Raw genomic sequence first — 27,909 nt, 5'->3', positions numbered from 1 at the left:
TTTTTTTTCCTGAGGAGGCCTTATGGAAATAGTGACTAGCCCCTTTTCCACATCTGATGATGTGGATCCACTCAGATACCTTGAGGTACATAAGGGACGTGATTTTGGGTTGAAGTTGCCTATAGAAGACCCCTGAGCATTTTACCTCAGCCACAGAATCACAGAATCATAGAATGGCCTGGATTGAAAAGGACCACAATGCTCATCCAGTTCCAATCCCTGCTATGTGCAGGGTCGCCAACCACCAGACCAGGCTGCCCAGAGCCACATCCAGCCTGGCCTTGAATGCCTCCAGGGATGGGGCATCCACAACCTCCTTGGGCAACCTGTTCCAGTACCTCACCATCCTCTGTGTGAAAAACTTCCTCCTTAACCATGACAGAAAACAGTATATCCTTGAATAGCCACCTACCTAACGATATGGTCACACTGTCCAGAGCACCGTGCAGTTTGGAGAACTGACATTTGCTGGTTTGGCCTCTCCTTGCCCTTCACCAGGGCAAATGTTTCTTCCCAACAAGGGAAAGACAAAAATACACTCACGCATTCAGCCAATCATGTTGCTCACTCACATAATCCTTCTTCTGCCGACTTGACCAAGCGGGATTTTTTCTCCTTTGGGTTTCCACTGCTATCCAGACTCGACAGGCTGACTGAGGACTCACTCAGGCTTCTCCGTTCACCATCGTAACTCTAATTAGAAAGGCAGGTACAGGACGGTAATGTGGTTCAGTGCTCACACTGCTGTCAGTTGTTCCTATGTACCTCTAAAAACAACGTGAGGAGAAAGCCTTGTGGCTCCCCAGGTAGCATTTTGCTCAGCGTAGCTCAAAGAAATGCGACTTGTAATTTACTGCAGGTCATTTATTTACCTTATTGTTGTAACCCTGACAGATCGTTATGGATGTGTTATAATAAAAGAAAATACAAAGGGCCTAATAGACTTTAATGGTGTGTTGTGATTCTTTTTCTGTTACCTGTGTAAGCAGTAACTAGAGAAAATTCAGGCAGATGGAGCAGAGCCAGGTTTGCTTATCAGGGCACATATTGTGGTGTCAGAATAAATTACCTAGCGTAGGCTAAAGACTCTGAGAGGGAGAGTACTACAAAATGGAATGATATGAAATATCAGTTGTGTTAGAGCAGTTATTGCAGATGTGTACAATGTCACTTTCCAATGAATATGACCATCTTACAACACGGTCACATAATTTAAAAGAAATTATTATTTCTTCTTCATTATGAAGGAATATGAGCAACAAGTCAAGCAAGACCACAAGAATTCATAGCATTGTCTGCTGCAGTTTTATGAGGAGGCATATGGCAGCACTTATCCATGGTGTAACTCTTCTCACATCCATTCTGCTATATTCTGGATTAGACTGGTGCAATTTCATTGATGATAATTTTAGTTGTAGCTTTCAATTAAAATGTCCCTATATTTTGCAAAGTGGACTCCTTAAATAAAATGGACTTATAATTAGCTGCTTTATTATGCCTCACTGTATAGAAGCAAGAGAAGTCTATTAATCTTGTTTGCTAATTTGAATTGGTGCATGAGCCTTGAATTCCAATTAGCCATATTAGCCTGATAAAGCAATAGAGAATACACAAGTAGAAAGGGCATTTCACTAAAAGGCATTTTGTGCTTTGAATGGTAACAGAAGACTTTTGATATTTGTCATTGGTGGAAGGAGCTGAAATGATAAAGCTCATCCTGAAAGGATGAAGTTGAAGGACCCAAAGTTTTTGCTTGAGGACTCAGAACAGTAGGACATGAAAGTTGTCTACTTTACGTACGCAGAAAGGAGAACAGTGGCAAAATATACACTACTGTACATTAGCAAGCAGCTGGACTCTCAGCTGAATAGTTTCTCTTACAGACCTTGATCTTTCTATTGACACTGCAAACTACAGAGCTAGTGATTCCGAGCTGAGAGTGGCCATGCTTTCAGTGCTTGTCAGAAAGTAACAAATTCAGTCTGGACAAGATAAAACCAAAGGTTTTTCTCATCATGGACTTCAATCAGATATTCATCCATTTTATTTTTACTGGTAGTAATTAATGTGGGATCACAGCTGTGAGCTGCACGTGTACCTGCTCATAAAGTGTACGTTCTATCTTCTTGTCCTCTTTCTTTTTGGAGAGCCAGCGTTCACAGAGGAACACAAATGATTCCTCTGTGGTCTCATCCAGGATCTCCACTTTTTCCAGGAACCAGTCAGGACTGATCATGCTATTGTCATGGCGAATCTTGATCTTGTACAAAATGCCAAGGTCCACAGCCTGTATTGTAAACGTGTCCTCCTGCAAGGTGTTCAACAGCAGAGGCTTCTGTTAATGAGCTCTCAACAGATTATCTACCAAGCAAAAGCAAATGGAGCCTGCACTGCATAATATGTGTTTAAATTCAGACAGGTTTGATTAAATTTATGAGGTCTGCAGAGGTATTTTGGTGCATTAGAACTGTTCTACAGGGGAGATTTTTGAGGCACTCTTCTGCTATGAGGGCAGCTGCTCAAAAATGTCACTTTCACAATTAGAATTTTGAATACCTGGAATTTTACATCCTGATTTCTATATGCAAGACACTTTTTTCTAATGCACTTAGATTTATACAGACTGTCTAGATATGACAATCTTTGCCATCATCATATCTGAATATCATCAAATGGGGCTGTGAATATGATTTGAGGACCAACTGCCAAAAACCATTCATCGAGTTATTTTAGCAAATACAGGCACCACTTAGGATCCATTAATTTATCATACTCTAAGATAAATTATAATATACAGTAGATATGTGCAAACCAGTTGCACAGAGGCTAGGGAAATTACAGTTCTTAAGTTTTGTGTGCTCTCAAGCCTGCAATTAATAATTCACAGCAGTTTTTGAGGGTCAAGCTCAAAATTGGTCTCTACCAACAACTGCACAGAAACATTGACCCATTTGCTGCGGTGACTATCAGTTGTATTAGACAGCTGTCAATCCATACAAAGTATTTTCAGAGGTAATGAATATAGTAAATTGAATCAATCGATTTATCCCTCATAGGAAAATTCAGCCTGTAGAACAGACATGCACTTTGTAGGTTAAAGACTGCAAAACAGCAAGTGTTATTAATCCCTTGCGTTTGTACCTGTCCTCTTTCAAACTTGTTGAAGTTTGTTTCAGATTTGCTGAGTTTCCGCTCTCCGGTATCCCCCAGATCTCCATAGATATTTAGGAAAACGTTAGCATCTGTTCCAGCACCGTAGATATCTCCGGTGAACACGCTGATTTTGTATGTGTGAACTGCAAAAGGAAATGGAGATGTGATTTCTGGCCAGATGAACTCTCAAAGTCTACCATAGACACTGAATTTACCTATGAAGGTAGTCCCAAACTTTCTGCTTGTTCCTCAGCTTCTGGAGAGTTAAAATCCTATGTATTTTATCCTTCCAGGCATTTGCTAATGATCCCAAGGTTGGGAATCACTTGACTGAAATATGCTGACTTTTCTTTTCTCCCTGTAAGCAATGCCTGCATATTTCTTTGATCACATAGTACATAGTTAGAAATGTGAAGAATCATCATGGTTATTACTGGATGTAGCGTGGAAAAATACAGACCACAGCTGAACGGGTGGCTAGCCCATGAGAAAGGGCTGATGTTCTCTTGGGATCATGAGTAAACTGCCTCTATTTCCACATGTAGAAGAAATGCACTTGTGAGAAGCTGCTCCATAGCTGTAACCAAGTCCCCTTGCTTTCTGTGAATGACCCTGCTTATCTTGTTCTGCAATGCTTTATCGTCTCTGTTGTTTTATATATATGGCCATGGTACTAAGGGATGGCATGGACAACTTGCCTGCCAGCCACCAACAGTACCTGCTGGGAGTAGTCCCAGCATGGACACTATACTGGTAGGCCACCACTGGTACTAAGAACTTGGTAGAGATTGACCAGCCCACCAACCCTGGCAACACTGAGTACCTCTCTACTAAGCTGGTGAATGTTAAGTCACCTCTGCATGCTTTCTTTGAGATTGGCAAATCTTACGCAGTGCTTTTGCTCTACAGATGTGAACTCGAGTTGAGGGAACCTGACACTTTTCTTGTACCGAGGCTCCAGGGACCTAAGTCTGAGAACAAGTGGCTCAGTGTTGTGAACCCCTAATTCCCCATCTTCCGTAAATAAACCTCAGGGATTCAGGTGCAATTGTGTAATTGTGCAATTACTGCTAGAGTTAATGGCATGTATCTCTGTAAATTCCCCAGACAAAAAGAGAACAGGCAGTATTTAATTAAGGAAGTGCTGGAGATGCATTAAATATCCTTTCTCTTTAGCTTGCTCAATGGTTATCCAATAAAGTTTCATCAAATCTTTAACAATGTGCTTTAATAAATGTGTTAAATACTCCTGTTTCTATTTTGCTACTCTTTCCCAAATTACATGGAGAAAACAAATTGAGAACATCCTCTCTAGGAAAACAATTAGGAACCATGCAAGTCTCTAATTACCCTGGTGGCATACAAGCTCTAGAGAATGCCTTATTGCAAATCTCAGGGCAATACAGATAAGAAAGAAGAACAAAGTCTCAACTATGGAGGTTTGCTTCATAGGTTTTTAATACTCTTCCTCATTCAAAAAGAACATTTAAAAATACTATAGTGTCTTTTCTTTCTGTTCCTAGCCTCTCCAGTAGAACAGGGCCTATTCTGCTTTTCAGTACATAAATTATTTCCACTGGTTTCTCGAAGAAATGTATCAGGAGTGTCCTGTGAGACAGTGCATTGGGTTAGGTGCAATGCCACATTTTCTGGTTTGCCTCTTCACTTTGTGTCCTAAATTCTTGTGCGGAGCTACGGCTTTGTGTTTGAGAGATGATTGTCTCAGTAGTAATAAAGGAAGCAATGCATATAGACTAATCAGTCAATTCATCCACCTTTGTTCTTTGCTGGTTCTGGGCATCTTCTGGATTGAAATGCCATCTATTATATAAGATGCCATCCTCAGAAAAGCATAAATTAGATTTTCCTTTGCTGTCATTTATACTGCATTAGTGCCCCTAACATGTGATGACTCAGAGATGCAGAGATATAAACCCCATCTTTCATATTTTAAATAGAAGTTCCCAGACTTAATCCTAGCGTTAGCTGCTAGTGCTTGTCCCTAGTTCCCAAAAGCAACTTTTAGTTGTTAAAAAATTTGTTCTACAGGTTGTAAAACTTGTATTAAGGCTTTGCATTTCGGAGGAGAAGATGAACCACCTATGTTAGACAGCACACAATAATGAATGCAAGACAAAGTGATGTGAGTCAGTAGATTAAACAATGTCACAAAGGCATCTAGCAGGCGTGTTGCTTACAAACAGAGAGTAAAACTGCCTTTTTTCTCCAACAGAAAAACAAATCTCACATGAGATAATAGGAGAAAAGAGCACACCTTTCTCCTCTCAAGGAACAGTGCAAAGGTTCCACTCCATGTAAAGCATCACTAAAGACTCCACACAGAACTTCACTTCCCCTGTGGCAGCTGGAGAAACACTTAACATTCATATAAATTCCACCTTGACAGTGGTGTACAGTAAACGCAAATCAGACAGAGAAAAGACACAGAAAGAGGAATGATTTCCTCTGCTGAATCATCATGTTACCAGACAGAAACACCAGGAAAGAAGATGGCAGCTGCATTCAATTTCCTCTACTCAGAGTATAGGAAGGTCCACAGCTTCTCTCAAGAGCAGAAGAGCTCAGTAAGAGAAAAGGAGATCCTGGTGTTGGGATAACCAGGCACACAGAGAAGAAAGGAGTCAGGGACAAAACTTCTGTTCTGAATCTGAACACTTTATGAGACAGAATGCTAGACAGAGCTGGATAAGTGCCCGGAGGCACTTGAATCATAGAATCACAGAATCATAGAAACACAGAGGTGTGAAGGGACATCTGTAGATCATTGAATCTGTTGAGAAAAAGATGAGGATGACTGCCTAAAGCAAAATTTTTACAGGGTGTCCAAATGCACATGGAGAACACCAGCAAAACGGGCTCTGGGAAGAAAGAGGAGTAAGGATCAGACTGATAGAGTAGGAGAAGAAGCTGTGGAGGGCACAGGGAAGGCAAAGTTGAGCAAACAGGCTGAGATGTTTGCAGAGCCTGGAAGACAAGGTCAAGATTTTGACTTGCCATGCATCAAAAGAGAGGACCAAACATTGCATGCAAGGGTAGCTGAAACAGGCTTATACACACCATAGAATCATCAGGGTTGGAAAACACCTCCACAATCATCCAGTCCAGCTGTTCACCTTCCCACCAATATAACCCTACTAAATCATGTCCCTTAGTACCACGTCTAAAAGTTTTTGGAATACTTTCAGGGACAGTGACACCTCCCTGGGCAGACTGTGCCAGTGCCTGACCACTCTTTTGGAGAAGAAATGGTATTACTGCACGAAGAGCTTCAGACATAGCAGATACCAGAGGACAGGAAGAAAAAGAAATGTGGATAGGTAGTGCCAGTAGTTTTGTTTGAACCACACATCCAAAATTTTTTCCAAAAAAAGCCACCTGCCCAAATAAATAGATCCCTTCTAACTCCTACTATCGTATTACCTTCCAGCGGGTCTTCAACCTCTTCTTCTATCTGCTTAAGTGTCCCATCCTTCATGAGCTTTTCAGTAAAAATATCAGAAGGTACCAGTTCTCGGATAATCTCACCGTCGTCTTCAGACTTTGCAAGCCATCTTTCACATGGAAATGTGATAGTTTCTGAACCCTGAAGTAAACAGGACAGAGAATCTCTTCAAAGCAAAGGGAACACATGTTAACATTCCTCCTTTGAAAATGCTCCGTTGTGCAAGCAAGAATTTCCAATTCATGTGTTTATGTAGAATCATAGAGTCATAGAATCACCAAGGTTGGAAAAGACCTACAAGATCATCCAGTCCAACCATCCACCTATCACCAATAGTACTCACTAATCCATGTCCCTCAACACAAAATCCAAACGTTCCTTGAACACCTCCAGGGTCGTTGACTCCACCATATCCCTTGCAGCCCATTCCAGCACCTGACCACTCTTTCAGAAGCATGTGTATACACAGACCTGAAACAGTGTGCATGGCAGCAACCAACCCACGAGTATGTCTGTTGAGACAACGTATATTTTTATATGACAAATTATTCCAGTCATTCAGACCACATGGAGAAGATATATGAGGACTCTGGGCACTGCACGTGCTTCTTCTCAGAGAGTAGTGTAGCAAAGAACAGTATTCCCAATGGCTGTGTGAGATTTGTACGTGACCCAGTAGATCCCCTTTGTTACTGGCAGGCTCCAGTTTTTGATCTTGCAGACTCCTAATCAGGACTGCACCCTTTCCATTGAAGCTGTGTTTTATCAAGGCCTGCAATCCCTTTTCAATCCCTATTCAGTCAGCATTCTCTTTGAAGTCAGTAGGGCTTTTTACTCAGTTAATGGTTCAAGATTTCGCCCTGTAATTCTGTGACTAAGGCTGGTTTCCAAGCAGTTCCCATACTTGCAATCAAAAATTAACTGATTTAATTTTTGATCCTTTGTTTTGACTCACTTTGGTGGAAACAAATATGATTTATGTCATCAAAGAAACAAAAAGAATAGAAACCAATCCCAGGCTACTCATCAAGACCAGACTCGTGTAAGGCCTCCAAGATGGTAAGAACAGGATTTCTGTGTACTGGGCACCCCAGGCTATGTCTTCATAAAGAAATGGGCATGAGTCATCATACAACTTGCAGAGCCCACAAGTCTGAAAAGTTAGTTTTCAGCTTAAAGTAGTAGAGTGAAGGAAGAAAATGAGCCATTTTCCAGTTGACCACTACAGTATTTCTCTACTTCAGTAGCAAATCAAAGTAGGGAACCTTCTTCAGTCTTTTTAATACTTAAATAGTAAAAAGTTAATATTAAAGAAAAGAGGGAGGAATGGGTTGTGCACCACACACCAGTGCTGCTAGCCTGGTGTGAGCAGGTCCCAGAAAAGCTGAACTGCAGGAGCTGGATGCCTCCAGGCCCGTGTGATAAAGCAATACGATGTCCCGCTTGAGTCTGCAGCAGAATAGTATTTTGAACCCAGATAGCACAAATCTGTCAATACACAACTTCTCCTCTCTACTGCTTCATGTGATGCTTCTATTTAACCCCAGATTTGCAGTGTTTAAGTCTATAAGGTAGTTTGGAGCATGACTTGTACAAAACAATGACAAAACAAATCAGCACGTTAGATGATTCAAATATTTTACTTTCAATTGCTGTATAAACAAAATACAGCGCTTAACATCTGGCCACACTGTTACTTCTGCATCCTTAGCTTTGCATGGGCTGTCTGACCACATAACTTCTGTCATCTCACTGCATGCTGAGCCAATGAACAGCAATTGCAGTGCCCATCTCCCCACTGGTAGCCTGGGAAGAGAGCTTTTTCCAGAGCAGTGTTTCAGAGCTGAATCTCTCCTCTCTCCATAGAGAGCCCACTTCAGTCACTTCTTTTGCTGAAGCTTTTAATGTCTCCCCAAAGCTGATGATGGTATTGAAGTTGGTATTACTTGCTATTGATCTGAATGCTGTTTGTTTGGCAATACAACATCCAGGGACTTCAGTGCCTGCACGGTGGTACATAACACACAGTTACTGCAAGAGTTAATTGCACCATTATTGTTAATCACCATGTCACTGTCACAGTTTTCACTGGAGTTTCCTTGTTAGCGATTGCATTAATATTTAAGTGACACTAAGTGCATTGCTTCGTGTTATCCATGGTAAAATACTCTTTCAGCTAGAAACAGAATTTGTTGCATCAGAATATGAGCTTGACCGTAAGATAGAGGTGGGGTATGGTAGCGTGCTAGAATTCAGTGCTTTCCCTTCTCCAAGTTGGAATAAATAAAGTACAATTATCAGATTTAATTGGCATGCCAAGACAGTTTATTGGCACACAAGAATTCTAGTTTCCTACTCAAGCGGTTTCAATTTAATCTGAAAAGTTACTGACCTCATTTTTCTTTTGCAGCATTACAGATAGATCTGGATGCATCTTAGCAGTCTAATCAGGTAGCACGGCTTTTAGAAGCGTTGGCAGCATATTGCTATCCTGTGGCAGGTCATAATATTCTGCTGCTGATCAGTGGCATCATGCAGTGCTCTGCTTTCTTCTTTTCTTTTTTTTTTTCCCCCACACCATAATCAAAAGATCAACAGAATTGTAAATCACTTGGTTTTTGAGGTATTCATGGTTTCCTTCTCCCTTCCTCCACTTCTCCAGACTTCTCACTGTCTGTCCTTTAAAACCTCTGTAATGATGGCACAGCCCCCAGAGCCCATTCCTGGGGTGACGGCTGAGCACTCAGCACTGAACTCATGTTCATTCAATCCCAACTGCAGAAAGAGGCAGCCCAGGAATCTCTTTTCCCTTTGTTTCCATGCCTTTTCACATCACACTCCTCATTATCCCTTGACTACGACCAAGAACACTATCACCAATAACAATGCCATCTTGTTAAGAAATGTAATCAAGATGTACAAAATAAGGGTTAGTCAGTACACAGATAGACCTAAAGAGATGATTTTCTTGTGAACTTCCACTTTCCAGCAGCCACACCAATTGCTGCTCCTACATCCAGCATTCAAAGCAAAGCCAAGGAGCAGCTTCTTAGGTGGACAAGGTGAACAATTTAGCTGCACTCCCTTAATCCTGTTGGCACATGAAACCAAAACTCCTTCAAGGAAAGACTATGATGCTTACAACAATGGGTCTTTCACTTGCCCTCATTTATTCTTTCAGAATTAAGGGGCTAATGAAAGATTTCTTGCCTGTGTTTAGCAACCATACTTCTCATTTTGAAATGGCGCACTCACTTTCCACCTCCTTCCTTGTTAATGTTCAAAACAAAACTATGTATAAAAACATGAAGCTTTGGTCACCCACCCACACCAGCATTTTTCCAGCCCTGTAGATATGTAAATTTGTAAGAGTTATCTGAATGAGCCCTGGACACTCAGGAACTGTAGTTGTCTGTAGTTCTCTAGCAGTGTTTGCAAAGGTACAGGCTCAGAAATCTCCCCTCTCTGCTCAGTGGCACAGTACAACATTGCCTCCGAATCCAGCAGGCAGACTGCTTCTTCATACTAAAGATGGACAGCAGCAAAGACCCAAAAGGGAGAAAACACCTCTATTCTAGCCAAAATTTACAAGGGAAGCAGCATCTTTTAAAAAGCAATGATTGCAAAGTCGTATGATCAACACTTGAAGAATAAAACATGGTAATAAATGTTTGTTGCCCTCCAAATTCCCAAGCTCTAGTGAGTTTATTAACATGCATTGCTCTCTGGGGAGTCATTAATCACACTTTGTGTACTGAAGTCTCTCGCTGGAAAATAGAAGAAGCATCCAGTGGAAACCTACTCCAGAGTGACGTGATCCCCATCCTACCTTCCCATTTGGTAGCAATCTCCGAATTGCCACACGATCCAAGTGCCAACCAGAGTTCAGCCCTCCACCATTGTGTCCAATGCGAATCTTTTCAATAATGTCACCAACATCCTCCAGCTGGAAAAAAAAAAAAAAAGAAAGAAAGATGAAAGAAAGAAGAACCAACCAGAGGGAATGAGATTCTGGATAAGGTTTCCCAGTGAGGTTGTGGACGTCCCATCCCTGGAGGTATTCAGGCCCAGGGTGGATGGGTCCTAGGCAGCCTGATCTAGTGGTTGGTCTACCAGCTGGCAGCCCTACCTGTGACAGGGAATTTGGAACATGATGATCCTTGAGGTCACTTCTAACTTAAGCCATTCCATGACTCTATGAAAGATTACTGCATGAGCAACAGGTGACTTTTAAAACAATACTTAAAACTTATTTCTTTTCTCCAGCCAAGCCTCTTCGTATTACTGTGAATTAAAGTATGTTTTTAGAAATTGGAATAGTGCTGTGCTTACGTGATTAGATGGCTGGGCACTGTTATACCACGGGGAAAACAGCCTTGAGATCAAAGCACAGTATTAACAACCTGGCATTTCATGTTCCTTTTCTTGTTCTTGCACAGAATCCAAGTGACATTCTGAGCAAGTCAACAGGATCACTATCTGGTGAAGCAGCTGTTTATGTTTTATGTCTCAGCGTATTACAGGAGTAATTTGTCACACCTATATTACCTTTAAGCCACTTCTTTCCAGAAGCCTGAACAGGACAAAATATATCAGCTCCAAAGCAACACCTTTGGTTATTTTTTTTGTGCAAGCTGTTGTGCACTTGGTCTTTGAAGAGATGAAGCTGGTTGCAAACTCCTTTGTGCACAGTCAAAACACATTGAAGTTTCCACAGGGTTTTGGAAACTTTTGTTCTTTGAAACATTAAAAAAACAAACTTCTAAATTTACACCACTGGAGATCATTCCCTCCTCTTCTCAGCTAACAAAATTGTCTCACATTGAAGCAAAGACACCAGCAATCAGCTCAAGAAGCATAAATTGCAGAATAATTATGTTGCATTTATTCTATGATTCTGTGATTCTAAGTTTGGGACTGGTTAATAATATGCTATGAATCTGGAGAACAAAGTGTATTTTCATTGTTTCATTGAAGAAAATTACTGACATCTCATGATCCGCCAAACCTAAAAGAAATGTTATGGATAAAGAAATAAAAATCACATTCAGCTTATGATGCATATCTATGTATTAATGGCACCTCTGCTTTGAAAAACTCTGTGGAAAGACCACCAAAAAAAGTAATATTCTTTGTTTTCAAGGAATCACAATGGGGATTTGTTTTATGATTCATTCCATATTATAACAATGCCGTCTGGAATCATTTTAACTTGTTTAAAAGTTTGTTTTAAGATTTGACTTCAATTATTCTACAAAAACAAACCGAACTCAGAGCACACAGAGGTTGTAAAGCACTCCATGAGATCAATGTTGGCTTTGTACCCAGGGAAGGAAGGTGAGTGTATTAGGTAATATTGAAAGAGCAGATCAGAGCAGGAGCGCCTGTGTTTTTGCCTCTCACAGCTTCCCAGCAATAGGAATATATGACAAATAGGAATCACTGAATACTGTCAGTGTGAATGAGCACAGTGATTTGCATGCACTGGTTTATTATTTGCTTACACATGTGCAAATTCCTCAGGAAACTGTTGATGAGTTAGTCTGAGGTATTCAGAAAACCACCCAGCAAACCTATCCAACCCAAATAAAGCCGTGCATAAGCAGTGAGGACTATGGAGCAGTTCTGTCAGCATCACCTGGTGAAACAGGAGTGTGAAAGGATGAAAAGTGAACTTCAATATGGGGCACCTCATTCCAGAGTCTGATACCAGTTACGGTCTAGGAAATGGAAGACGTAACCTTCCATTGTGCCTCTCCACTGACCTCCCAAAGACTCTCTCAACTTCATAAGGAGAGGTAAGCTTCCGTGTCCAAATCTTGGTACACCTCAGCTACAAGATAAAATTACACCAGCCCTTACAGGGCTTAATATGGCACTAGGCCACAGGGACACTGCGTGTTGATAACGTTTAGTAGCTACTAACTGGATCTCAATGAGAAATGATTTGCTGCAATACAAGGTAAGTGTGTTGTAGAATAGAGTAAGAGAGCCAAATACCTTTCCCAATAAAAGAAAAAATTCCCATTCACTACATTTTCTCTTCCTAATCCCCCCAAGGCAATCTGAGATGAGAGCAAACATTTGATTTTACCTCCACAATGAACTGATTCACCGAGTTCCTCTCAAAGTACATCCGTTGCTCTCTCTTGTTGAGGCACAGGGATTTTTGCTGAGTGCAGATCCCATCACTTCCATAGAGAACAATGAAGACATCTGCATCCGTGCCAGCTCCAAAGATATCGCTGGTGTAGACTGTAATCTCATAAGGAACAACTGATGTAGGAAGTGGCAGAAAATAGTAATAATAATAATTAAAAAAAAAGTTATCAAGCAGCAGAATAATTTTCCTAAGAATATTTTAAAGTAACAAAATCTGGATTAGAAAACTCAACAGCTGAAGAGGACAGGGTAGGAATTACACTTCTGCTCACTTAGAAGCTGATCAGTATTACGAGCATCCAGAGGAATTTCCTTTATCCCTGCAAAACCAATTGACCTTCATTCATCTCAATTTACTGAGATTTCAAAACTAATCATACGATCAGAAAATGCTCAGTATGCTTATACTGGCTACATAAAGATAGTGAAAGAGGATTTACTTCAACAGCTCATGTCTTAAAGCAAACCATGAACTGACAAAATTTGGAGCAACTTAGCAGATGGATGAAGTTATGCCAACTGGAGGCAGTAGATAAATATTCAGGATAGCTTTGTAGAAAATGTCCTATTGCTTTCACTACTGAACTGAAATGTCACTACTGAAGTGACAAAAGTCAATTAGAAGGAAAAACAACAACAACAACAACAACAACAACAAAACATTTTGCTATCCACTCTGCCCTGTTTTTCTAATAGCATCACTTTTTTCTCTGACAGCACATAGTCCTTGATACCTTGGGAAACCAGGTAAAACTCCAGCAGGTGAATGGTGAATGCAGGACAATAAGGATCAAGCCTCTACATACTTTCTTACTCTTTTCCCTTGGTTTCTACACAACACCCCATTACTGAAATAATCTCATACTTTCTCTTGTCCTTCCCTGTCCTCACAGCTTCTCAGTCCTGAGTCCAACTGGACTTGCTGAGGAAAAGAACTGATGGAGGAATAAGTCTGAGTCTCTTTTCCAGGCTCTGCAGGTTTGCTGAATATCCTTGGTCAAGTCCCTTCCAACTCCAGTTTCTAAAGTGAGATGCTGCTCAGCTCACTGACTAGGAAACCAATGTTCAAATGTATGTACATCAAGTATGTGTGTAAATATCCATCTTAGCCAAAGGAATGCAAGCACAGAAGTCAATAGTTTGGAAAAAGAACCAGAAAAGGAAACATAGGCATCTTCCTCAGGGTTAGCTGAAAAATTTATTCTCCAAAAGAGTGGTCAGGTGTTGGCTCAGGCTCCCTGGAGAAATGGTGGAGCCATCGTCCACGGAGGTCCTCGAGAACTGTGGCACTTGGGGACACAGTCTGGGGTTGGACTTGGAGACCTCAAAGTTCTTTTCCAGTCGTAATGATTCTGGGATTCTGTGAATCATTTTCCAAACCTATGAATCTGTGAGCCTGCTTGTGAATGACCAAACATCTGTTGATATAAATGAGATTCTGTCATTCTATGAGATCAGACGCTCCATCACCATGAGGACGTATGAGTTCCATTCACTAGATGGAGTCCCATCCCCCTCTCTTTAAATCCTCTCTGAAATCTATGGGTGAATCTGTGCTGTGACCACCCCCTGTTAGCCCAGGGACCTCTCCTTGCTTTAGGCAGGCACAATGCCTGCACTCCATCTCATTACCTACAAGCAACAGATCTCAACACCTGATGCTACCACCAGGTCTCTCCTTCATACACTGCCCACCACTTTCCACAGTCTTTTCAGCTGCTGTCATCTTCACCCTCCCATGGTGCAGTGGCTCCAGTCATCCCTGCTATTCGTTACTCAGCAGCGTTTTGTGCTGCATTTCAGATCCAGAATTTCAGTTCAGATAGAGGGGACACTCCTGGCACCGTATCTATTAATGCTGGAGTAACTCTGATTAAGCATATCTGGGGCGAATCATTCATTAAGAATCAGGCTCTCTAACCACAGCTCTCAGGAGAACGGAGATGAAGAAGTTTTCTTCAAGAGAGTCAGCCTGGAGGTACTTAATATTCCTTCTGCCCAACTCAATGAAATCTGCTCTGCTTTGCTCCAGGTAAACTAGCATCATTTCTCCAATACATAAGGGGGGGGGGGATAATCCCGGAGACCAAAAATCACATGCTATGCATTATGAATTAGAAATGACTTTCACTGCTGAAGTCTGTGCTGCCTGCTCTTGCTGCTTGAATATTAATATCAGCTTAGAACTGAATCAGCAAAGTGGCACTGTAACAAGGTCACTGGCAACACAACTTTCAGCTGTCAGACTCCCATTCCATTTACATGGCGCTTTTAAAACAGTATCCCCACAGGCACGGTTTTAATTGGGTTGCTGATGACATGTTTTCATCATTTGTTCCTCAAGAAAACATTCTGGCACGAGTCATCCAAATCTAAACCAGTTATTTTAGACACCTCTGGCAGACTGGAACTGCCAGGTTAGTATTTAGGGAACCAGAATGTGGTAAATAGTGTGGTGGGAATGGTTTAAATGGTGAAACTGCCTGAGCTGATGCTCAGTTTGGTGTGACTTTTGGCCAACTATTTTCATATACTGAATGTGGACAGCTGACAAAAAATCAGGTTTACACACAGCATATTCAACACCATGGCATTCCAGAAACTCTGACTGTTATAAGCTGGGACATTAATAAATTATATAGTCAACATCTGCATCCAAATGCACACTGACTGGGATAATATGGAAAAACCTGCTGAGAAACACATACAAGGTCTCTGAGTAATATTAATTTGTATGAACATGTTACATAGGAACATATAGCAACTTCTTTACAGAAAGGGTTGTTAAGCACTGGAATAGGCTCCCCAGGGAGGTGGTTGAGTCACCACCCCTGAATGTGTTGAAAAATCATTTGGATGTGGTGCTCAGGGACATGATTTAGTGGAGAGTTGTTAGAGTTAGGGTAGTATGGTTGGATTGCAGTTGGACTTGACGATTTTTAAGGTCTTTCCCAACCTGAGCAATGAGTCTATGATTCACACATCTACAAAATTCTTTCCAACATAAAGACAACATAAAGATATCTTGTATAAGTCTGATGGAAGTGAAAAAGGAAACAAGGAATGTCCATTCTTCCACTTCAGACAGTTTAGAGAGAGAAAGACATGAGAAACATCTTGGTGAGATAATGGGGGAGGATTAGATCTTCAGAAAAGAAAGAAGATTTGAACTGCAGAATATATGCACATGGAGGTTGAAGGGAAGCTAGCCAGTGTAAATGAGACCTTCACCATCTACCATAGTGTTGAGAGTCAGAATGAAGTTGAAGAAGTTGACAGTTTTCCCTGTAGTTATTCTTACAATTAATTGCAAAGAAGAAAATTGAGTCAGAAATAGAAAGATTAGGAAGATCTAACTACGTGATGTCTAAATGAGTAACTGCAGGTGGAAGGCTTTTGGTATTGACAGTGGGTTTACCTCAAACATTAAATTAGAGGGAAATGAAGACTAAGGAAGAAAACGTTGAATCTTGAAAGAGGTAGACTGATGCAACACTATCAGAAGAGCAGCACATCAGAGAAACTGTGGAAGGGGGTCCTTCAGCAAGAGAGGTGTGTGCAATGCAAAGGGCACCAGTGAGAGACTAAGGCTTGGAAGTGAGACCATAACAAGAGTTTGCTTTGACAATAGAAATAGCAGTGTTAGAATGGAGCAAGATCAAAGGGAAACTGTAGGCTACAAAGCCAACTTGAAATCGGCTAAGGACCTGGAGATGAAAGAGCAAGAGGGAGAAAAACGACTCAGAAATAAGGCCATGTAGCTTCTAGTGACACTCTGATTTTGCAAATACATGAAGCATTTCTCTAAGAGAACCCAGAGGAACTTTCTTGGAGTAACTGGTATCTTACATATTCATAAATTTCTCAAAGACAGTTCCAGGGAGAAGCCAAGCCTATATAATTACGAGCAAGTGAGATTTTATCTTCTGTAACGATGGGTGTATATTGGGGAAATAGCATTTTGCTCACATGGGATATATTCTGTTGTCTGCAATTCTGCAGGGAAGATGAATCTCTCAATAGCTCCATCATCCTCTGATTTATCCAGCCAACGGCCACAAGGGAACTTGAGGCATTGTCCCAGGGATGGGGCATCGATTTCCACCCATTCCAGAAACCAGCCATTTGAATTACCTGTGGTTGGAAAGATACAAGGAATAACTAATCCTTTACAGAAAACAGCAAATGAATCATTACCTTCCAGGCCTCAGATAATTTAATCTTCGTCTCTTTTGCCAATGGAATAGAAATCATAAAAGATCATTGCAAGTGATTGGCCAGGCTTGAGATAACACATTTTATATCTCTGTATTGCAAGAAGTTAAAGATGCTTTTATGAAAGTGCTAATTAGTCCATCGCTTGGATTAATTTAAATTAAGAGGGAAGTTTTCAATTTATCCCTTGGAAGCAATCCACGTATCCTATCAGAGCTTCTCGTTTGTGTTGGAGACACATCTGTGTTTGAAAAGCATCTAGAACTTGATAACAGGGAAAAAAAAAAAAAACAAAAAACAAAAAACAAAACAAAACAAAGAAGCAACACAAAAATATTGATAGATTAGAGAAATCTGCGGGTCCCGTGGATTCCAGGTTTTTTGTTGTTGTTTTTACTTTTGTTTTAGCATTAACAGAAAAATAGTGACGGCAACAACTGAAGTGGCACGAAGAATTCATCAACAAAAGGTAAATCTAGGGACTAGGTGGAAGGTTATTTTATACAATAATATGCCAGATCAAGCAGAAATACTAAACTACAAAGCATGTTATCCTACCTGCGTTATCGTGGCCTATCTTGATTTTTTTCAGGTCTCCAATGTCGACAGACTCGACTGTAAACTCATCTATCTTCCCACGCTCAAATTTGTTCTTGTTAAGCTTTGAGGCCTTCAGGCTGACTATCCCTGTTTGTGGCAATGCAAAAGGACATTGTTCAGCATGTGAAACAAATCCTCTGGGAATGTCAACAGTGGAACAATGGAAATGAATAATATGTGAAAAACAGCTTTTCATCTTGAGATCTGAGCTTTGTCCTCCCGCCCTCTGAACCCAAACCTGTATCCACATCACCACCCCAAAAAGCTCTTTTCTTCAGGGATCTGCTGGCAATGCCACTGGGACAGTGCTGTTGGGCTGTGTTTATGGCTAGCAGGATGAGCCCTACCCATCAGCTCCCTGCCACTCTGACACGCATCAGTCCCCACGCACAGCTCATCAGCTGATGAAATACTTCTGGGCCACTCGACGAGGCAGAGCAGGATTTCAGGAGCATTCTGATTCACTGCTGAGAAAAGCAAATCATTCACCACATCCACTGCTCAGCAATGTAGTCCCAGGCAACTGTGCTGTTTCTATAATTGAAATTAAAGCCTTCAGACCAGCAGCTGGTGCAAATCAGCATCTCAGAGTTTGGCAATGATTTACAGCAGCTGCTGGTATGCTCCCAGCTAATACTGTATATGCACAGACAGCGAGAACATGCAGTTGTCCTAAAAAGGATTGAGGAATCAATTTTGAGGAAGAAAAAGAAACAACAACCTGTCTTTTCAGACAGTTATATCCACCAACGAGGTGCTATCTCTTTCCATCGCATGGATCCATACCTGTATCATCTTTACTTCCATAGAGAGTGATGAAGACATTGGCATCTGTTCCAGCATTCTTCTTGTCCCCAGTTTTCACTTTCACAATGTACGTCGTGGATTTAGCTGTCAGATAAAATATCTTAGTTTAAGAGTGTGAAGTCTGAATAGGAATGAATTCTGCTTTTCATTGCATGTGTGTGTTTGGTTTCAATTCTATTTTGACTGATTACAGCCTGATTGCAATCTCCAGCTCCTGCTGTATGCTGTGAGCAGGGCTATCTGGTTGCATGTCCCTCTACTGCTCCACTTATTCACTACATTTTCTGCATATTTAAAGACGAGAAATGTTTCCTGTTTGCTTTTTGGACATCTTTAAGACTCCTCAGAGATGTTTCTATCATCTACCATCCTACATCTTGAAAAAAAAAAAAAAGTATTTCTATCCTGATATCGCCATATAATATAAGTGCATTTTATGCGTATCAGAAGTTATATACACTTTGATATACGTGGTTAATATTCACAGACACTCCTTAGAGGGGTTGCTATTGCACCTTCATCTGACAGTTGTAGTAAACTCATGAAAAAATGGGTAAGTCTCACATAGCCTTCACTGAGCTACGAAAACCTACTCCAGGTTTCTGAAATAGCAGCTTCTGCCATAGACAGATGCATAGTTTCCAAGATGCTGCTCAACCAGCTGGTCCTCCTGAACTGAAGGATTATTCAATTTGTGGAAAATATTCATGTATTGAAAAGCTTTTGGAGGCAGAACTAAGGGAGGGTTTATGACCTTTTGCAGACAGTGAAGCCAGCGGAAGTTCTGAGCACTCAGTACCTCACTGCATCAGAGGATATCACTGTTCTAGGCAAAATTAAGTTGCATTAGAGATGAAGGTATTCTGGAGGACAACAGTCATAAGCATCAAGATGGAAACCAAGACAAACTTAGGTCTCTTCTGCTTCCCTGACTATATTTAATCTCTGCTTATTTTCACGTAGAAATATTTAAACATTTCAGTCCATGATGTGAACTGGCTGAGATTTATGCCTTACATTTTAACTTTGTACGTTTCAGCTGAGAGGTGACGATTAAACATATTATCTGTCTTCCTGGCTTTTTGGCCAATCTTGCAAGATTATTAAATCACCTAAAAGAGAGGAGTGTCCACCCTTAGCTGGCTGACACACACTTTCACACTTTCACACCTGAAAACTTCATTGCTGGGGCTGAATTACAGCCCAGTGAATGTTAACAGGTATTGTCCCATAGCACTGCTAATAATACGGTTCCTTTTCAACCCCACACTGGAAGAAACACATTGCTAACATCTACCTTTCTGTTCCAGGCCCAGCGTTGCAAGAGACTGGCCATCATTTTCTGAATCTTTCTTTACAAATGCTTCATCCACTGGGACCAGCTCCCTGACAATTTGACCGTCATCTTCCTCAACTGCTAACCACCGCTGGCATGGGAAATAATACCTACAAGAATGACAGCAGCACCCAGCACTTACACGGGGCTTCACAGGCTCTAATGACACAAATAAGCACAGATCAGAAGCTGCTTTATGACAAAACAAAACCAAGCAAACAAACAAGAAATATACCATGGACATTGCCCACAGCTGAACAGTGCATCTGCTTCCATCCCTGAGCTTTGGTATTGTTTGGGAAAACTTTTAGCCCATAGACTGGCTAGTGAGCACTTACTGAAAAGTGCTGTTTTGGGGCTGAGCTGTCAACCCTGTATGACTGAATCCTTTTACTTTTCACACTCAGAAGAATTTAAATAACTCAAGGAAAGCTAGGGCCTCTCAGGCATTTTATACTTAAGAAGAGTGGACCCATCTTGAGGTCCTCGTGAACAGTCCCACCCACCAATGCACTGTGCATCTTGTAAACAAGTTCCCACTCAATGACAAGCCTGCATTTATGGTTTCTTAAAATACACTCCTCGTTCACCCAGCTATCTGGGAGAACGTGGCCCCTTTTCCAACCATATGAAAAGGGTGCAGTGGGCTGCTTACGTGGTGCTCTCCTTGAGGTCAACAATCTCTACCCTCTCCAGGAACCAGCTTGGGCTACTACCAGAGTTATCATGGCGGATCCGCAGCTTCTTCAGCTCACCCAGGTCAATGGCTTTGATGGTGAACACGTCCACCTGTGCAGGAGGCAGGAGGAAAACAACTCTTTTCCAGAAAGGGGGAAAGAGAGGTGTTAGCTGGGACAGTGTAATTTGCTCGTAAGATGTTTGTAGATTTCCCTATACTCCTAGGATGGATGTATTAAAATAATGAGAGAGCTGTTGTCTCCCTTTAACACTCGTGCTTGACTTCTATGAGGCAGTGACAGCCACAGGACTGCTGAGCCCTTCCCTCCTTTCTTTACCTCATCCCATCCTCCACATAGGTTTAACTCTCCTAAATCTCATTACTTGCAGGGTGAGTGTTTCCCCTAGTCTGAATCTGGAACTGGACATAAACACATTAACTTCACAGAAAGTCCCCTCTGTGCCTCCATGTGCTTTATTTCAATCTGCAGATTTTTGTCATTTACCACAACCATGAGGCTCATTTATTAGCAGCATTAGTGTGACAGGACGGGCCCTGTTGTCATAACACTTTAAGCATCTTAACGTGATTAACTTGTTAGTAGACGTTGGGTTTCTACTCCCTGGAGAGGAGAATGTTACATTTGCAGCCTGGAGCTCTTCCCACTGAATGAAGAACCATGTGCAGGTTGCAGTTTCACCCATGCCAAGCTCATAAATCACAGCTAACAGCTTATTTAACAACCTTAGACTTTTTTTTTTTTCCTAATTGCAAGTTTTCCACTGCTGCTTATTGTCTCTGTGATTCTTTGATACTCAAAATTATTCCTTGAATGATTTCTGGCTATAATAGCTGCTTGATATTTCTTCATAAGCATTTTTATGGCAAATATATAATCTACAGTGATGTTGTTTAATTGGATCAGATCATAACCTAATTATAGCACACTGTGTGATACTGCTTTTATTCCCTGACTCATCGAGCAGAGCATTTGGAAGTGTATTTGCAATCTAAACACTGATGTGCTTCAACTGCCACACAAATGCTCTCCAATATCAATATAAAGTTTGTGGTTTTCAGGTATTCCCGGCAGGAAGTGTTTTTACCAGTATGCTTACAGGAAGAAGATGAGAAAGGTAGCTCCAAAGCAGAAAAATATTCAGCCTAATATCCAAATTAATTTTCTCTGGAAAGTGTTTTGAGGTTATTTTACTTTAATAATCCTATTCAGAAATAAAACACATCTGAGCATCAAGCTGAAAGAAGAAACCTACAGAGCCTTATAAGGTAGAGATGGTAAGGAATGTCTAGAATGACATCTGAGAGAGCTCTGCCAGCCCTTCGTTTTGCTCGAGTGAGTTGAGCTCATGCATTACCTGGCCCTTTTCAAACTTGTTGAGGTTATTGGACCTTTTCAGCTGGCGCTCACCCGTGTCTCCTCTTCCTATGCCATAGATGCTCAGGAAGACATTAGCATCTGTCCCAGATCCCCACACACTGCCAGTGAGAACGTGGACTTCGTATGTATTCTCTACAAGTGAAATTGCAAAGGGAGATGAAAGAAGCCCAGAAATAGCTATGTACCATCAGATCCTTGGCTCCCAAAGAAGTGCATGGCCCCAAAATATCAGCCCTATTGCATCTAAGAAAGGTTTTGAGTGTGATAGAACATTTGCGCCTATCTTAAAACATGAGAGGCACTATTTTTCTCTAGCCCTTGTCATTAGCTGTTTAAACAGTTAAGGCCTGCTAAACTGCCAGCTTTATCCACGCACATGCACATTCTGTCTGATATTTACCCTCCAGTTCAGATTCTCCATCAGGCACCAGTTCAACCACAAGCTCCTTGTCTCCTTCATCTTTAGCTAGCCAGCGGTGTGCCACAAACGTATAGACATCCATTCCTTCTTCCATCTTTGTCTCCTCTTCCTCCTCCCCCTCAGACTTTTTCTTTTTCTTCTTTTTTTTATCGGACTCATCCATCTTTGTGGCGAGGCGCTTCAGTGTGACACTTTCCAGAAACCAGCCATCCCCAATGCCTTTCCCATCATGGCCTATCCGAATCTTATAAATCTTGCCAACATCTGCAGCCTCTATCTGCCACCAAGGAAAAGTAGCACCCGACAGAATATTAGACATCTTCATTTCAGAAAATGGACTCTTAAAAACATCACCCAAAACACCTGTCTGAGTCAAAAAGTGAGAAGAAGTCATTTTAGAAAACATAATTTCTCCTTTCTGTTCCATGTTTTCATACGTCCTGTTACCAAATCTCACTTGAACACTAGTGTCACTTGCTCAAGTACACAAATCTCACTTGAACAGACTAATCTGAAGACACCCAGAAAAACAAGGTAGAGATAGGAGCTGAATTCGTATTTACTGTCTCCTTATTTCATTTTTCCTTTCACCAAAATTGTTTTCATGTTGGCATTAAAAGTGAATATGTCAAATATCATAGTAGCTCATGGGCTTCTTGGTGCCTGAAATAGATAAGATATATTCAATACCTAGCATGAGCCATGAACCAAGCCAGGAGCATTAACAACAATGTGGAAAAGCAGTAAACTGTGCTCAGATAACCCCAACAATGGAAGAACACAGACTGTTCTTCTACTTATATCTGATCTGGAAAATGAGAAGAATATCTTCTCAGATTTTTTTTTATTGCAGAGAGGATACAATCCATTCATGACTACAATGCATCATTCGCTGGAGACTGCATAAAAAGGAAGGTTTCCATCTCTGCAGTCAATACAGGAGATAAAAAATCATGTTGGTTTAGATTATGTGTCTGTACTATTACCTAAGAAGTTGGATCGAAAGCTTTTATTCCATGCAATCCTTCAACAACCGATGACCTGTTTCTGATGACTGTTCATGCCAATAGGTAGTGCATATGTTATAAAACTTGCAAACATTTGCTTCAGGCTAAAATTTCACAACTTGGCATATAAAGTTTCAGTCTATGAGCATTTTTTTTTCTGTAGTAGATTTAAACAAAATCAACTGCACACAAGATGCTTATCAGAAAACTAAAATTGATCCAACTGTTGTGGCATAAAGAATGTGTCTTTTTTTTTTTTTTTGCTTTCCTCTTAGATTTGCTACAATCATCCTGCACATTCTGTCCATAACTGATGGCATTTCCGATGAGCATTTAGATCTTATTCTTGTCTACATCTGTCTGTAAATATTCATATCATGAAACAGATAGGTTTGTCAAATACTGCTTAACTGCTTCTGACTTGCATTCCCAGAATAAAAAAGAAAAAAGCAACACAAAAAATGGGCAGAACTTTAAAGACCAGCAATAAACATCCAAGGGAGAAAATAAATGGGGCTATGTAAACAGCAGACTGTACATATGGCTTTAATATACTCCTGATGGTGGCTAATAGCTATTACTCATAAAGTTGTTAGCTTCAATCCTCATTATTTCCTTTAAAATCAGAGAAACCTAACCTTAAAATTATAAAGAGTCTTAAGAAAGTGGGAGTTTATAAAATGTTTCCCTTCTTAAGTCCTAAAAAACTCAATAAAATTTGATGAACACAACTAACTCCATTCTATAAAGCAAGGAACTGGGGCAGGAGGTGATGAAATTAACTCAGAAATACCCATTACAGAACCGTGGAAAAGATTGCAATAAAGGCACCCCATTAACCTGTAGCTATGGGAAGGACACCTCAATTCCTACAGTTCCAAGCAGCTTATGCAAGGAGATAAAGTGCTTAACTTTAGTGATGAAATGGATTCCAGTTTTGTGGGATTGCAAATTCAGAGACCTCAAGGCACTGCAGTGCTGAGCCCTGCTCTGTTAGCACATACAGCAGATGAGTCTTCAATCTCCTTCCATCCGGTCTCTGTCCTTTGCTGTCTAGGTGTTGGTGTCTCTTGAGGATACAACACTACAGAAGAACGTGACTCTGACACACCCTGACATCACAACCTGCCCCCACTCTGAGTAAGAACACAGACCATTCTTTTGCCCCAAACTTTGATTTCTGTGGAAAGAGAAAGAAAACCCAAGCAAGAAGACAAGCTATAGGAGGATGATGGCCATACATAGCCAGATCCCATTTAGGAGAGGATGCCCAGTCACCTTGTGGTGGCCAGCCTTGTTGGCTCAGACACTCCTGCTGGGTTAGCCAGATCTCAACCCACACATTGCTTAGGCTGAGTACCTTAGAAAGAGATATAGACACTGATGTATAGACCTAAATATTTTCCAGACCAATAGATGGTGGAGCAAGCTGTGCACCTCAGGCATTATAAATATACAGTGTATGTCAGGCAAGTGCTACAGGTAGTAAAATCTGTGGGACAGCTGTACATTTGCATAACTTATGGAAGCAGATCTTTGTAGGATTGGGTCAAGAAACATACTTATCATAAATGGGATGGGATGGGTGGTTAGAAGCAGGGATGAAATTGTTTATATTTTATTTTCTCTATCCCAGCTGAGTAGGGACAGTAACATCAGTTCAGGCATTAAAAATAAGTTTATGATCTTTTGAAGTCTAATGTAATTGTCTCGTTTTGAATGTAAAGGTAAAAAAAGCAGCTACAGGGCTATCCTTCAATAAAACATTTGCTATCAACTCCTGAGAATAAAAAAGTCGCTCTATGAAATATAAAACCCCTCAAAAAGATGAATAAAGGTCAGAAGAGGCAAGCAGAGTTGGCAATTTTGTTGAGGCCAATTATCTTGATGACTGGGCCAATTATTCTTTTGATATTTGAATGTTGGCTGGTCATTTCTTTCCCCTCGTAGAAGCAGGAAAGACTGTATTCATACCTTGAAGATGTCTGTGGCTCCCCGTTCGAAGTTGTTTGATCTGTTTTCCAAGATGATCAATTCAGTTTTGCCAGTCTCGCCATAAATCTGCATGAAGACTTTGGCGTTGGTGCCTGCAGCTCGCACGTCTCCAGTAATTACAGACACTTCATAGTTTATCACTAGTCCAAAAATAAATCAGTTAAATCAGCAGAAAAGTTCGGATACAATGCTCCTGAGAGCTGAGGTTCAAAATCAAATTACCTTGTACAAACAAATGGTCACTTAGCTGAGGTGACTGTTCTTACTCTTACCCAAGCCAAATATGAGATAGCACAACACTTCATTGAGAAAAAAACTAATAGTTTTCACTTCTATACTGCTAAGTAGTGTCAGGGAGCTGCGAAACAGAGCCTGAAAAGGGAATTCCGTTTCAGAATTAACTACTGAGTGGTTAAATAATGCCAAGAATTTAATAACAGAGAGTGAGTTTCACAGAACAGAGGAAAAGCATGTTTCTCATGATTTCTAGGCAAGTTTTAAGCTTTAAAAGAAAGCAAATTTTCTGCTAAGAGCCAAATGGACAGTAGGGATTTGGTTCACATGAATTAAACTGTGGGGTAATATAGGCAGGATAGGGTGTGTGTTTGTGCAGGACTTGGGCAGCAAAGCACGTAATGGTAAAAAAAGCAAAACCCATTGGTATTGGTAATAAAGAAGATCAGGATCTGTGGATGCACTAATGTTTTTCCAAGTCTTTTAGGAAAAAAAAAAGAAAATTGACAACAACAAAAACCCAACAGCAGAATAATTTACCTTCTTCGCTGAGGTAAGGCCCTTGGGACAGGAACTTTCTGATGCCTGTCCTGGTCCTTAACAACACTACTAATACAAATTTAATCCTATCTATGTAAAAAAGCACGCATTTCTCAATGTGTCTCCTCTCACATTTCTCAATGGGCAAAATCTCACTTGGGTAGACCTCCACCTCCACCCTCCCATCAGCCTCGTCTTTGTCAAGCCATCGGTTGCAGGGGAACATGTACTGCCTTCCCTGGACTGGAACCGTGATCTGGACACTGGCCAGGAACCATCCAGACCGGAGACCCACATTATCATGTCCAATTAGTATTCGATTGATCTTAAAAAAAAAATAAATAAACAAGAAGCCATGAGAGCAGGAAGAAACAAAACGAAGTTTTCTTATGGCATTAAAATCTATTTCTCCTACTCTTCCATTGTGCACATGCAAATCATTTCTGTATGTATTTGAAAATAAACTTGAAATAGTGACTTTACATGCCAGCACGTAGACTGCTAACCCAACAGTCTAAACCAAACGTGTTTCTTAATGTTAGAACTTTTTACAACCGTTTGCTACATACTGATCCTGAATTCAGCCACTTGCACAAAGCACAGTGCCACCTGCAATTAATTCTTACCTTCCCAATATCCATTGTATCTATAGTAAACTCATCCACTCGGCCACGTTCAAAATAATTGCCCAGATCGTTGTCAGAGACCAAGAGAGTCTCCTTGCTAGTGTCAGCTTTTTCACCATAGAGTTTGATGAAAACTTTGGAGTCTGAGCTGGCTCCGGGGATATCTCCCGTCTTCACACTGATGTGATAACTGACATCTAAAGTAAGATTAATGTACAAAACAAAGATGTGTGAGTGGCATTTCCAGCCAGGCAAGCCACCCAAAGTGGCTGTCACACCTTAGATACATACAACACATAACAGAAGCAGCAGTTAGGCTAATAAACAGAAAAATATCTTCCTTCCCCTCACTGTTAGATAATTACCAAGTCATAAAAATGAGCTCAGGAAAGTGGGGTGATTTCACTGTTTTTTTAATACTTGCAATTTAATTCAATAGCTTTAATTCTTCATTCTAAATAAATACTTATTTCTATGTAAAAACGTTCTTCTGTACAAAAATTTTCTTATGAAAACAGAAAGCATCTCAAGCAGAGCAAAGTATCTCAGAGAGAGCAGTGTTTTATAAAGAAAATTGCAGTATTGGAGCCCTAGCTCTCGAGAAAAGAGCAGTGTAATATTCTGGCATTTTTCTCTGGGAATGCAGTGGATTTTTCTTTATAACAGGAGTGGCAATTCAAGATTGCTCAGAGAAAGCTATAGGAAAACACAAACACAGAAATCCTGCAGCAGTTCTGTAACAAATTGCAAAATTAAAAATCAGAGTTCCTTTCTACACACATAATGTTGCAATTATTTTTTTTTTTAATTGCAAATTAATCCCACACATAAGCTAGGAATTAAGGGTCAGAGGCATTTCCTCTGAGTGACCTACAGCTCGCTGCAAAAGAATGGTAAAATAAAGCCCAGCAGATTTGCTGTGAACTACCATGAATTATTAAGTAGAGTAAAACAAGTAATTAGGTGCACGCACATCTCAAACCCAGACCTATTTTTACGGGCTAAACTCACTTTTTAGCAACGGTGACTCTCCAGCAGGCACTAATTCTCGGACAATCTGACCATCATCCTCATTTTTGTCAAGCCATCTGGGTTACAAACAGAAGTAAGTTATCTTGGAATGACTAGGACCTGTCAGGCCTCTTATGATCCAGCCTGGCTCCATAGACATTAAAACTCCACTCCACTGTCAAAATGATGTCTGTTAGATCTGCAGGAGCCTGACTGGATTCTACGGCAGCCACACTTCAAACTACAGAGGTTGGTCCTCAC

General features: G+C 40.8%; 1 protein-coding gene across 1 annotated transcript in view; it reads right to left on the bottom strand.

The window, feature by feature from the left end:
• The window catches only part of LOXHD1 (lipoxygenase homology PLAT domains 1), a 126,056-nt gene that overhangs the window by 42,529 nt on the left and 55,618 nt on the right, over window positions 1-27,909 (bottom strand). Inside the window, exons 15-31 of the mRNA XM_085213657.1 lie at window positions 27,649-27,725; window positions 26,638-26,834; window positions 26,144-26,336; window positions 25,217-25,377; window positions 22,215-22,512; window positions 21,792-21,946; window positions 20,392-20,525; window positions 19,698-19,846; window positions 18,380-18,484; window positions 17,552-17,680; window positions 16,748-16,912; window positions 12,711-12,892; window positions 10,446-10,562; window positions 6,595-6,757; window positions 3,142-3,296; window positions 2,099-2,308; window positions 573-693 (exon numbers count right to left, since the gene is read on the bottom strand). Of these exons, the coding sequence (XP_085069783.1) occupies window positions 573-693; window positions 2,099-2,308; window positions 3,142-3,296; window positions 6,595-6,757; window positions 10,446-10,562; window positions 12,711-12,892; window positions 16,748-16,912; window positions 17,552-17,680; window positions 18,380-18,484; window positions 19,698-19,846; window positions 20,392-20,525; window positions 21,792-21,946; window positions 22,215-22,512; window positions 25,217-25,377; window positions 26,144-26,336; window positions 26,638-26,834; window positions 27,649-27,725 (2,711 nt within the window). The remainder of the gene's footprint in view (window positions 1-572; window positions 694-2,098; window positions 2,309-3,141; window positions 3,297-6,594; window positions 6,758-10,445; window positions 10,563-12,710; window positions 12,893-16,747; window positions 16,913-17,551; window positions 17,681-18,379; window positions 18,485-19,697; window positions 19,847-20,391; window positions 20,526-21,791; window positions 21,947-22,214; window positions 22,513-25,216; window positions 25,378-26,143; window positions 26,337-26,637; window positions 26,835-27,648; window positions 27,726-27,909) is intronic.

Source organism: Meleagris gallopavo, chromosome Z (assembly GCF_905368555.1).
Source record: "Meleagris gallopavo chromosome Z, MGAL_WU_HG_1.1, whole genome shotgun sequence".
Lineage (NCBI taxonomy): Eukaryota > Metazoa > Chordata > Aves > Galliformes > Phasianidae > Meleagris > Meleagris gallopavo.
This window is presented reverse-complemented; position numbering and strand designations above follow the sequence as displayed.